Source organism: Saccopteryx bilineata, chromosome 2 (genome assembly GCF_036850765.1).
Source record: "Saccopteryx bilineata isolate mSacBil1 chromosome 2, mSacBil1_pri_phased_curated, whole genome shotgun sequence".
Lineage (NCBI taxonomy): Eukaryota > Metazoa > Chordata > Mammalia > Chiroptera > Emballonuridae > Saccopteryx > Saccopteryx bilineata.
Window position 1 is genome coordinate 79,101,124 of NC_089491.1, and position 13,425 is coordinate 79,114,548.

A 13,425-nucleotide genomic window follows, 5' to 3' on the forward strand; every position below is an offset into this window, starting at 1 on the left:
ATAATTCATCATTAAAGCCATACACTGTGCTCTATTTTAAGGTGTAGATTTTTTCTTCAACTCTGTCAGCATGTCCCCGTGACCACCTCTGATGCAGGGCAGTGTCTGATGGGATGGAGTGGTATTGCTCAGTCCTCTTGTTGCTCCATAGAGAATGCTGTGTTTGTGTGTGCCACCACTAAGTTCAGGCAACACTGATTACTTTTTCTCCTGTGGATAAAGGTAACACTCAGATGCCTCGAAACACTAACCCCTCTAGTCAGCTCAGTGCATGCAGCTCTCTTTTATCTTGTCTCTGAAGACTGAGGCAGCTGGCGAAATGGTCCACATCATTCATAGGTTCAGCGTGGCATACTCTGCAGGGGTCCCCAAACTGTTTACACAGAGGGCCAGTTCACTGTCCCTCAGACTGTTGGAGGGCCGCCACATACAGTGCTCCTCTCACTGACCACCAATGAAAGAGGTGGCCCTTCCGGAAGTGCGGTGGGGGGCCAGATAAATGGCCTCAGGGGGCTGCATGTGCCCCGCGGGCCATAGTTTGGGGACGCCTGCCTAGTGAATCTGGGACCTCAGCACAGGGATCAGCACCCTATTTCTCTAAGTAATAGGCCCCTATTTGCTGTTAAGGAGCAAGAGCAACTATTGATGCCATCTAAGCAAATGGCATAACTATGTTCCAATACAGTTCATATAAAAACACTGACATTAGAATTTTGTATAATTATTATATGAACCAAAAAGTAGTCTTCTTTTGAATTTTTCCAACCATTTAGAAATGAAAAAGCAGGTACTTGCCTGGAGTTGGTTTGCTGGCCATAGTTTGTCAATCCTTGCCTTAACTGGATAGTGGAGGAAGGAATGTCTGGCTCTACAGTAGACCCTGAACAACACAGGTTAGAACTACATGGGTCTATTAACATGCAGATTTTTTTCAATAAATACCTGTATTGCCTAAATTCATGGCTAGGAGTTCACAGATACTGAGGGCTGACTGTATGCATTGATTTATGTCATCTCATATAGAGACTTCAGCATCTGGGGATTCTGGTAAATGCAGTGAGGGAATGGTCCAGGAAAACCAATTCCTTTTGGACAAGTTTAATTTTGGAGTAGTCAAAAGTTATATGTGATTTTTGGTTGTGGGAGGTACTCAGCACTCCTAACCCCTATATTGCTGAAGGGTCAGCTGTATTCACAGTTGCTAAAACGGTGGTATTAAGAAAATTGAAGAGAAAAAACCAGAAGACTATATGCCTACTCTTTTACGTTCAGGAAAGAAAAATTATATGTAGAGTTTTTATTTCCTGAAAACATGTATATATTTGCTTTCAACCCCTCTAAACAGCCTTTTCTAATGGCTTCCTATCCTTATCCTTTCTTCAACATAAGATTAAAGAAATAGAGGCTTAGGTCATAAGAATGGTGGTTATAATTTAAGACACATCAAAACTTTTTTTATTTGAATTTTTTGTATTAATTTTAATGAGGTGACATTGATAAATCAGGGTACATATAGAGAAAACATCTCTAGGTTATTTCGACATTTGATTATGCTGCATTCCCATCACCCAAAGTCCAGTTGTCTTCAGTCACCTTCTAATTGGGTTTTTTTGTGCCCCTCCCCTCCCCCAACTCCCTCCCTCTCCTTCCTCCCACCCCATAATGCCCACACTCTTGTCCATGTCTCTGAGTCTCATTTTTATGTCCCACCAATGAATGGAATCATATAGTTCTTAGTTTTTTCTGATTTACTTGTTTCACTCAGTATAATATTATCAAGGTCCATCCATGTTGTTGTAAATGATCCAATGTCATCATTTCTTATGGCTGAGTAAGTATTCCATAGTATATATATACCAAAGCTTTTTAATCCACTCGTCCACTGACAGACACTTGGGCTGTTTCCAGATTTTCGCTATTGTGAACAATGCTGCCATAAACATGGGAGTGCATTTCTTCTTTTCAAACAGTGCTACGGTGTTCTTGGGTATATTCCTAAAAGGAGTATAGCTGGGTCAAAAGGCTCTTCGATTTTTAATTTCTTGAGGAATCTCCATACTGTTTTCCACAGTGGCTGCACCAGTCTGCGTTCCCAACAGCAGTACAGGAGGGTTCCCTTTTCTCCACATCCTCGCCAGCACTTATTCTGTGTTGTTTTGTTGATGAGCGCCATTCTGACTGGTGTGAGATGATACCTCATTGTGGTTTTAATTTGCATTTCTCTAATGATTAGTGATGTTGAGCATTTTTTCATATGCCTATTTGCCATCTGTCCTCTTCGGAGAAGTGTCTATTCATTTCTTTCATTCATTTTTTGATTGGATTGTTTGTCTTCCTGGTATTGAGTTTTATAAGTTCTTTATAAATTTTGGTTATTAACCCCTTGTCAGACATATTGTCAAATATATTCTCCCATTGTGTAGTTTGTCTTTTTATTCTGTTCTTCTTGTCTTTAGCTGTGCATAAGCTTCTTAGTTTGATATAGTCCCATTTGTTTATCCTGTCTTTTATTTCACTTGCCCATGGAGATAAATTGGCAAATATATTGCTGCGAGAGATGTCAGAGAGCTTACTGCCTATGTTTTCTTCTAAGATGCTTATGGTTTTATGACTTACATTTAAGTCTTTTATCTATTTTGAGTTTATTTTTGTGAATGGTATAAGTTGGTAGTCTAGTATCATTTTTTTGCAGGTAGCTGTCCAATTTTCCCAACACCATTTGTTGAAGAGGCTGTCTTTACTTCATTGTATGCTCTTACCTCCTTTGTCAAATATCAGTTGTCCATAAAAGTGTGGGTTTATTCTGAGTTTTGTTCCATTGATCTATATGCCTATTCTTATACCAGTACCAGGCTGTTTTAAGTACAATGGCCTTGTAGCATAACTTGATATCTGGAAGTGTGATACCACCCACTTTATTCTTCCTTTTCAAGATTGCTGAGGCTATTCATGTTCTCTTTTGGTTCCATATAAATTTTTGGAATATGTGTTCTATATCTTTCAAGTAAGTTATTGGTATTTTAATCAGTATTGCATTGAATTTATAAATTGCTTTGGGTAATATAGACATTTTAATGATGTTTATTCTTCCTAACCATGAGCACGGTATATGCTTCCACTTGTTTGTATCTTCCCTGATGCCCTGATGTCTTTTATCAATGTTTTATAATTTTCTGAGTACAAGTCTTTAATCTCCCTGGTTAAATTTATTTTTAGGTACTTCATTTTTTTTGGTAGCAGTGGTAAAGGGGATTGCTTCCTTAATTTCTCCTTCTGACAGTTCATTGGTAATGTATAAAAATGCCTCTGATTTTTGAGTATTAATTTTATATCCTGCCACCTTGCTGAATTCATTTATCAAGTCCAGTAGTTTTTTGACTGAGACTTTAGGGTTTTCTTTATACAATATCATATCATCTGCAAATAATGATAGTTTTACTTCTTCTTTTCCAATTTGGATGCCTTTTATTTCTTTTTCTTGTCTGATTGCTGTGGCTAGGACTTCCAGAACTATGTTGAATAAAAGTGGTGAAAGGGGGCACCCCTGCCTTGTTCCTGATCTTAAGGGGATTGCTTTTAATTTTTGCCCATTGAGTATGATGTTGGCTATGGGTTTGTCATAGATGGCCTTTATCATGTTGAGGTATGTTCCCTGTATTCCCACTTTGCTGAGAGTTTTGATCATGAATGGTGCTGGAATTTATGCAATGCTTTTTCTGCATCTATTGAAATTATCATGTGGTTTTTCTCCTTCCTTTTGTTTATGTGATTAATCACATTGATTGATTTGTGAATATTGTACCAGCCTTGCCTTCCAAGAATAAATCCTATTGGATCATGGTGTATGATTTTTTTCAAATATTGCTGGATCCGGTTTGCTAATATTTTGTTGAGAATTTTAGCATCTAAATTCATCAGGAATATTGGCCTATAATTTTCTTTCTTTGTGTTGTCTTTGCCTGGTTTTGGAATCAGGATTATGCTCACCTCATAAAAGGACTTGGAAGTCATTCTTCCTCTTGAATTTTTTAAAATAGCTTGAGAAGGATACGAGTTAGTTCTCCTTTGAATATTCGGTAGAATTCACTTGTGAAGCCATCAGGCCCAGGACTTTTCTTGTTTGGGAGTATTTTGATAACTGTTTCAATCTCATTTGATGTAATTGGTCTGTTTAGGTTTTCTGATTCTTCCAGATTAATTTTTGGAGGATTATATGTTTCAAGGAATTTGTCCATTTTATCTAGGTTGTGTAGTTTTTTGGCATATAGTCCTTCATAGTATTTTCTTACAATATTTTGTATTTCTGTTGTGTCAGTTATTTCTTCGCTCTCATTTCTAATTTTATTTATTTGAGTCCTCTCTCATTTTTTCTTGGTGAGTCTTGTTAGAGGTCCATTGATCTTGTTTACCTTTTCAAAGAATCAGCTCCTGGTTTCATTGATCCTCTGTATTGTTTCTTTAGCCTCTATGTCATTTATTTCTGCTCTGATCTTTATTATTTCCTTCCTTCTACTAGCTCTGGGCTTTACTTGTTCTTTTTCTAGTTCTTTTAGATGCAGGGTCAAGTTGTTTATTTAAGCTTTTTCTAGCTTCTTGAGGTATGCCTGTAATGCTATGAATTTCCCTCTCAGGACTTTTGCTTTTGCTGTGTCCCATAAATTTGAGTTGATATATGCTCGTTATCATTTGTTTCTAGAAATTTTTTTATTTCTTCTTTGATCTCATTGTTAACCCATTCGTCATTTTTTTTTTTTTTTTTTTTACAGACAGAGTGAGAGTCAGAGAGAGGGATAGATAGGGACAAACAGGAGGAACGGAGAGAGATGAGAATCATCAATCATCAGTTTTTTGTTGCAACATCTTAGTTCATTGATTGCTTTCTCATATGTGCCTTGACCGTAGGCCTTTGACAGATCAAGTAACCCCTTGCTCGAGCCAGCGACATTGGGTCCAAGCTGGTGAACCTTTGCTCAAACTAGATGAGCCCGCGCTCAAGCTGGTGACCTTCGGGTCTCAAACTTGGGTCTTCTGCATCCCAGTCCGACACTCTATCCACTGTGCCACTGCCCGGTCAGGCCCATTCATTATTTAATAATATGCTATTTAGTTTTTCCAAGTTTGAGTATTTTTCAGTTTTTCTGTTCTGGTTGATTTCTAGTTTTATGCCATTGTGATCAGAGAAAGTGCTCGATATGATTTCAATCTTCTTAAATTTGTTAAGACCGCTTTTGTGCCCTAATATGTGGTCTATCCTAGAGAATGTACCATGAGCACTTGAAAAGAATGTATATTCTGCTACTTTAGGGTGAAAGGTTCTGAAGATATCTATTAAATCGAGTTGATCTAGTATGTCCTTTAAGTCTGCTGTTTCTTTGTTAATTTTCTTTCTTGAGGATCTATCTAGTGATGTTAGTGGGGTATTGAATTCTCCTACTATTATAGCATTGCTTTTGATCTCGCCCTTTAAATCCATCAACGTCTGCTTTATATATTTAGGTGCTCCTATATAAGGTGCATAAGTATTTAAAACGGTTATATCTTCCTTTTGGATTGCTCCCTTTATCATTATGTAGTGACTTTCTTTATCTCTTACTATAGTCTTTGTTTTAATGTTCATTTTGTCTGATATAAGTATTGCTATCCTAGCTTTTTTTTCATTTCCATTTGCGTGAAATATTTTTTCCCATCCTTTTATCTTCAGTCTATGTGCATCTTTTGTTTTAAGGTGTGTCTCTTGTAGACAGCATATGTATGGGTCTTGTTTTCTTATCCACGCAGCTACCCTATGTCTTTTGATCGGATCATTTAATCTATCTACATTTAAGGTTATTATTGATATATAATTGTTTATTGCCATTTTATTCTTTAAAACTGTATTCCTCTTTTGCTGTATTCTTTTTCTCCTTTGTTCTGTTACAACAGGCCCCTTAGCATTTCTTGCAGCCTTAGTTTGGTTGTAGTGAATTCCTTGAGTTTTTTTTGTCTGGAAAGCTTTTTATTTCTCCTTCAATTTTAAATGATAACCTTGCTGGATAAAGTAGTCTTGGTTGTAGGCTCTTGTTCTGCATGACTTTGAATATTACTTGCCATTCCCTTCTGGTCTCAAGTGTTTCTGTTGAGAAGTCAGAAGTCATCCTTATGGGGCTTCTTTGTAGGTGATAGTCTTTTTTTCTCTAGCAGCTTTTAATATTTTCTCTTTATACCTTAGGTTTGGTATTTTATTTATGATGTGTCTTGGTGTAGATTTTTTTTGGTTTCTCTTTAATGGAGTTCTCTGTGCTTCTTGAACTTGTGAGATGTTTTCCTGTCTTTTTTTTTTTTTTTTTTCATTTTTCTGAAGCTGGAAACAGGGAGAGACAGACAGACTCCCGCATGCGCCCGACCGGGATCCACCCGGCACGCCCACCAGGGGGCGATGCTCTGCCCATCCTGGGCGTCGCCATGTTGCGACCCTCCTGGGTGTCGCCATGTTGCGACCAGAGCCACTCTAGCGCCTGGGGCAGAGGCCACAGAGCCATCCCCAGCGCCCGGGCCATCTTTGCTCCAATGGAGCCTTGGCTGCGGGAGGGGAAGAGAGAGAGGAAGGCGCGGCAGAGGGGTGGAGAAGCAAATGGGCGCTTCTCCTATGTGCCCTGGCCGGGAATCGAACCCGGGTCCTCCGCACGCTAGGCCAACGCTCTACCGCTGAGCCAACTGGCCAGGGCCTTTCCTGTCTTAATTGAGGGAAGTTTTCAGCTATGATATGTTTGAACAAAGTCTCTATCCCTTGTTCTTTCTCTTCTTCTCTAGGAACCCCTATGATGAGGATGTTATTTCTCTGCATGTTGTCACAGAGCTCTCTTAGAGTTTCCTCAGACTTTTTGAGTCTCTTTTCTTTTTTCTGCTCTGCTTTCGTGCCTTTATTTATCTTGTCTCTAACTAGCTGATTTGATTTTCAGCTTCCTCCATCCTGCTTTTAATTCCTTCCATTGTGTTCTTCATTTCTGATATTGTATTTGTCATTTCTGACTGATTATTTTTAATTATTTCAATGTCCTTTTTTATATTTGCTATCTCTTTATTTAGGTGTTTGTAATGACCATCTGTTGTTCTAATATCTTTGAGCATCCTAACAATCGGTATTTTAAACTCTGCGTCTTGTAATTTGGTTATATGTGACTCATTCAGGTCCTTTTCTGGGGATTTCTCTTGACTTATTTGTGTTGCATTTCTCTGCCTTCCCATTTTGTCTGTGTAAAAGAAGGGTGTGGCCACTGGAGTCCACTGGGTGTGGCCTCTGTGTTTCCTATGTGTGGTCTGTCTGCAGGCCTGCCATCCCCTCTGTTGTTGCTTCCTAGGGCATTCGGGTATGGGCGTTGCCAGTGCCAGCCCACTGGGGCTGTTGCTGTGGTTTCTGCCTCTCCTTCACGGGAGCAGCTGTGATCATGTGCTCAGTTGTACAATCCTCGGTGACCTTGGCCTTCACCCCGCCCCTGCTGGTGGTGTTATGCTTGGCCCTGAGGGCAAAGGTGAGCACTTTTGTTCAACTGCGGGTCTCCACTTTATTCCGGGCTTTTGCTCCGTCCTTGCAGGAACAGCCTGCTCTTGGAACGGCTGCAAGCCTTGGCTCTCCACAGGCGGGGCAGGACTGCTTGCCCATGCTCAGTAGCGGGACTACACCTGTTCTGGGCTTTTGGCTCCACCTCCGCTGGAGGAGCCGGCTCCCAAGTCATGCCATAAGCCTCAGTTCTGCAGGCGGGGCAAGGCTGTGCTCCTGCGCCCTTGCTCAAGGGCAGGTTTCCACCCCTTCCGGGGTTCCCACCCTTTTTCCACAGGCTGGATCACAGGCGGCCCGCAGCTGGGCTTGACCACTTTTGCACGTCCCCTCCTCCCCAGCCGGTTAAGACTGAGCTCACACCTGGGCTTCAGTGGTGGCCAGCTGGCTCCTGCCCTTGCTGACAGAACCACGCTTCCACGTCCCACCGCCGCCCACCCTCACGTGAGCCCTCAGCCGTGTGGGTGGGGCACTGCAGTTCAGACCCTAAGACTCACTACTGTGGTCCCGAAAGCTCCCTCCTTCTAAGCGACTCTGCTCTGATTGTCACGGGAGAGCTTGTTTGGCTGGTGTCCTGCTTCCTTTTGTTGGTATTGCTGTTTCCAGGGCAAATATTCTCTTCAGATTTGGGGAGTAACCCACAGGTTAGGGTGGCTATCTCCCAAAATGTTTCTTCCTGTGCCTCCTAGATTACACTCTCTTCCTGTACTCTGGTCCTCTCCTCTCTCCTCATCCTCCGGCGCCCCGGGTGAGAGGTTGTGAGAGGTTTTCTGCGAGTTCCCTTTAAGAAGAATCCTTGGTCTGAGAAATCAGTCTCTTTCTCACAAACAGTATCCTGACTTGTTTCCAGCTAAATACTGTCCGTATGCCTCTTCCAGCCTCTGGGACTGCAGGCTGGGGCTTTTTTCCTGGGACTCAGGACCCTCCCCTCTTTGCTAAACTCACTTCTCACCACATGAGTCTCTCCCGGCTGCCATTCGCTCCGGAGAGCTGGGAAGCCCTCTCCACACTTCCGCTTTTCCTACCAGTCTCAGTGTGCCTTCTTCAGTGTTCCTTGGTTGAAGAGTCCTCATAATTTAGTCCAAAGTTGGTTTTTCCAGATGATGGTTCTTAAAATTAGTTTGCAATTCACTTTGGTTCTGGGAGTTGCAAGTTGGTACGTCCACCTACTCCATCGCCATCTTGTCTTCCCCTGATTTTTTTTTAAATGTGAGGAAGGAAGATTATGAGGCAGACTCCCACATGCTCCCCAACCGGGATCCACCCGACAACCCTGTCTAGGGCTGGTGCTTGAACCATCTGAGCTATCCTCAGTGCCTGGGATCAATGCTCAGACCAATCGAGCTATCCTCAGTTCCCAGGGCTGACGCTCAAACTAATTGAGCCACTCACTGCAAGAGGAGAAGAGAGAGAGAAGGGGGAGAGAAAGGTGGGGGAAGAAGCAAATGCTGGCTTCTCCTGTGTGCTCTGACCAGGAATCGAACTCAGGACATTCATACACTGTGCCAACAATCTATCCACTGAGCCACTGTCTGGGGCCAACTTATCTTCAAGTAATAGGAAACTTTGGGCATTGAGGAAAACAATAGCTATCTGTCATAAGCTCAAAGTTAAACTGTGCTGCTCTCAAATGGAAAAATCTCTTGCCAGTTATAATAAAAGTAGAAATCTTTTTAGTTCATGTGAATTATACCTTGAATTAATAAGAGAATATATGCTGAACATTGCCAGATTAAGTTTATAAATAGCTTTCCTAGCACGTGCCTGACAAGGCACAATCAAGGCTCTCACAGGGTAATGGCCCTCAGCCTATCCCTGGCTAACACAGTGTAGTTTAGTAAAAAGAATCCCAGACCTTATTAGTGAGAAAAGAGATAAAACAGAAATCGGCCAGCTTCCTACCTGCCAATAATAGATGGTTATTGGGCAATTCAGTGCCTCTAGCACTCTTTCTTAGAAGCCCTTGGATCCATGAACTGTAGGACCACTTTTCTTCCTATTATAGCCACACCAGTTGTGTGACCTCAGGGAGTTCAGATTTGCATATTTAAACAATTAAAGGTTTGTAGTAGATTCTTTCTCTCGGGTTTATTATCCCTCTTAAGTGAATATCTGTCAGAGGAAAATCAAAAGTAAAATGAATTTGCTAAGAACTGTTCCCTGTTTGGAATATGTCCTGATAATGCTGCACACAGGTAGTTATATTGGATAATGTTTTTGTCATAGGTGGATTTCGAATGAAGGTTATTTTACACTCTGATCAAAAAGGTTTAGCTAGAGCTCATGCTATAGTGATACCTAGATTAGGTAAGTAGGAGTCTGCCTTACTGGGTACAAGGTATGTAAAGATCTGGGTTTGTAGGGGCTCCTTCTTGGGACATTTCAGTCAAGTCACAGGGCAAGCTGAGATAGTTTTTATTCCTGCTTTCATATGCTGAAATCTCACTCTGGGGCCCAAACTTTGTGCTCTAATACTGCCATGTCCGTTGTGCCTGTGCCTCCCTTGAGGCCACTGGCTTTAGCCAAGCTAGTAGCTTCTCTTTATGGAGCCTGAGTAGTTGTTGGGCTATGTATTACAGAGCTCTGGAGGGAAGAGGGGTTCCATACCCAAATGAGAACCACTTCTCATGTCTTTCTTGGTAACCTCCTTTTAGACCAGGGGTCCCCAAACTTTTTACACAGGGCGCCAGTTCACTGTCCCTCAGACTGTTGGAGGGCCGGACTATAAAAAAAACTATGAACAAATCCCTATGCACACTGCACATATCTTATTTTAAAGTAAAAAAACAAAACGGGAACAAATACAATATTTAAAATAAAGAACAAGTAAATTTAAATCAACAAACTGACCAGTATTTCAATGGGAACTATGAGCCTGCTTTTAGTTAATGAGATGGTCAATGTGCTCCTCTCACTGACCACCAATAAAAGAGGTGCCCCTTCCAGAAGTGTGGCAGGGGGCCGGATAAATGACCTCCAGGGGCTGCATGCGGCCCGCGGGCCGTAGTTTGGGGACCCCTGTTTTAGACCATTCAAGATGGACCCTGTTGTATCCTATGTTATATTCATGTATCTGGGAGAGCAGGATGCATTTACTTTCTCTAGTCATTTACCCTCTTGAGTGAATGAATGTACCAGACATGTTAGTAAAAAAGTGTTTCATGGGAGAAGGTAGAGAGGACCTAAGTGCAACGAGCAAGCAGCCTCTTCAACATAGAGAGGACATGGCGACCCGCTGAATGCAAATACTAACCATTCATGGCAAGGTTGGACTCCAGCACCAAGACTTTTATTTAGAATTAACCAAAAGTTCAATGACTGATTAGAAGTGTTTGAGTAAGATTTTTATATACTTAAGATGTTCTCAAAAGTTAAATAAAAATAAAAACTTTGTCTCTTACTTGATAAACAGAAGGGATGCTGCGTTTTTCTTTCTGTAGGGCAGCTATACCTGCCCTCGGCCTGGCCCACTGTAGACATTCAGTAAATGCTCTGGAGCAAAATATGACTCATTAGCTCCAGGTTTTACATTTTATTTACATTTATTTTATTCTGAACCATATGTTTTTGTTTCTTCAGGGTATATTTTTCTTCTGTGCAACCTCTTCTGGTTAAGGGACAGTTTGTTCTTTTCCATAAGGATCATCTCGGTGTGTGAGGGCGAGCTCACGGTAATCCCACAAGAGCGCTGTGAGTCCAGGCCCTTCCGGCATTGGTTTACCTGGATGTGCTCAATGACCAGAAAATCTACGTCAGAAACTTTAAGTTCAACATCACTCTGCATTTTTAAGCATGCACAGCAAAATTCCACCCCTCTTAATGGGTCATGGAACCTATGCTCAGCCCACTGTTTGATCTGGGCCCACTCCAGCATTGAAATGATCGAGGGCTGTCATGTAATGTAATTCCTTCTAAAAAGAGACATCTTTCAGAGACAGTGGATTTTGGATATGCCTGCTTTTGATGGCCTGGGTAGTTTCACAGGTGTTCTTAAAGAGAACACGAAGATTTAAAATTCTCAATTTATGTGATCTTGTTGTGGGTTTTTCTGGGTCAGTTGACTATTGAACCATTTTTACAGATCATCTCAGACTTTTTTCTGGGAAGAAGAAGCTATCTCTCCCTCATTTTTTCAGAAGACAATGAAGTATGTTTTAAAGTAGATTTTAGGAAGTGACATTTCCTTTTTGGATAGAGCAGCCTCTTCAGTCCGCTGGAGCACGGCTGCCACGCCATCCTGGCCCCGCACCCTCCCCACCCTCGCCTTCACCCAGGGCGTGCTGCCTCTCGGGCACATGGCCGGCAGTTGTATTTCTACTCAAGCAAAGACTAAGGGTCCAAAGCTAATGATTTTTGTCATTTAGAGTATTAATTTTCTCATTTCAGAAAGTGGATGTCACCAGCAGAGCTGTGATGGAAATAATGACTAAAACAATTGAATACCTTCAACCCAATCCAGGTAAGGGGTCACTTGACACATTCATGTTATTCGTCCAGCTAGCTTTGAGGTTTTTGTTTGAGAGATGTGCTCGGTTAGCTGCACTTCAGCTTCCTCAGCCCACTCCTCCAGAGATCCAGTGACTTCAGGGATAGAGGGCACTTTCACTCGGGATAGAGGTTCTTTTTAAGGCTCACAGTAAAGTGACTGGAGGATTTGATGGTATTTATCTGACTGTGGTATATTTTTTAAAATTATTGATTGATTTTAGGGAGAGAGGAAGGAAGAAAAACACCAAGTTGTTATATTCCATTTATTTATGCATGTATTCGTTGATTCTTGTATGTGCCCTGTCTAGGGATCAAACCCACAGCCTTGGCATATTGGGACAATGCTTTGACCAACTGAGCTACCCAGCCACGACTCCTGACTGTGGTGTAGTTAATAAACAACGTTGAATGAACGGCTTAGGTGGCATATAATGTCAGGGTAGCTGCAAGATGTTATTAATGGTACTTTAATTTTCAAGGGCTGGTAAGAAAGAAAATTGGAGTAATATTAAGATAAGAAATAGTAATTCCCAGAAAGTGTGTAAAGATAGGAAGTTGAATAGTTTCTGTGAAATACAAAGGGTTTTTGTTCATACAGCATCACTAAAGTCTTTGGAGGGTTGCTTTAATTCTGATTCCTCTCCAAGCACACCACAGATAGGCATTTGTTTCTGCCAATGTGTTAGACCCTAAGAGAAGGAATATATATTAGAGATAACAGAGCTCTACCTGGAAAAGAGAACCATGCAGAACTGGAGCATCTCTGGAGGCATGAGGTGTACTACCAGAGCAAAGCAGCTGACATTATCATCTCCTCCTTCCTGCTCTTCCTGAATAGCAGATGGTAACTGAGTATGGGATCTTGAAACAAGGCTGAAATTATTTAAGTGAAATGCATTAATGTTTGGAAAACTGCTTACTGTTGAGACTAGTTTCTTTGGGAGTGGCAAGTTGAGATTTCAGTGTCATTGGTGGTCCTAGGGAAGATGGCTCAGGCACTGTGCCAACTTCAACGTACTGGGATACTGAGCATTAGTGGGCAAGAGATAAGAAGAGATGTGGGCCAAGAGGAAGTGGGTAAGTGCAGTGGGCAGGGCTGACTAGCTCTCTATTGCCTCCAGCTGCTGACTGCAGTTTCATTCAACCTTTGTTTGCCTAGTACAGTAGAGCTGCTGTTTTGAAGATGAACAAATTATGTGGGACAGTGCCACGAACCAACATGGCCAGTAATTCCAGGTCCTGAGTGGGAATGGCGTGGAATTAAGAAAATAGACTTAAAGAGAAAAAAGGTGGGCTCAGGAGGACTCTTTGCAATGCAGACGATAGCTTGCAAAAAAGCAGTTTCCACCTCCCTACCTATTTTATTTATAGGGCAAAGTGAGGTCATTAGCAAACGAAAGATA

The 13,425-nt window shown here is 41.6% G+C and overlaps 1 protein-coding gene across 3 annotated transcripts in view; it reads left to right on the top strand.

Moving 5' to 3' along the window:
- Positions 1–13,425, top strand: part of SH3GL2 (SH3 domain containing GRB2 like 2, endophilin A1) — a 275,024-nt gene that overhangs the window by 226,477 nt on the left and 35,122 nt on the right. For all 3 annotated transcript variants that reach the window (XM_066257315.1, XM_066257316.1, XM_066257317.1), the window contains exon 3: positions 11,921–11,993. In XM_066257315.1, the coding sequence (XP_066113412.1) occupies positions 11,921–11,993 (73 nt within the window). The remainder of the gene's footprint in view (positions 1–11,920; positions 11,994–13,425) is intronic.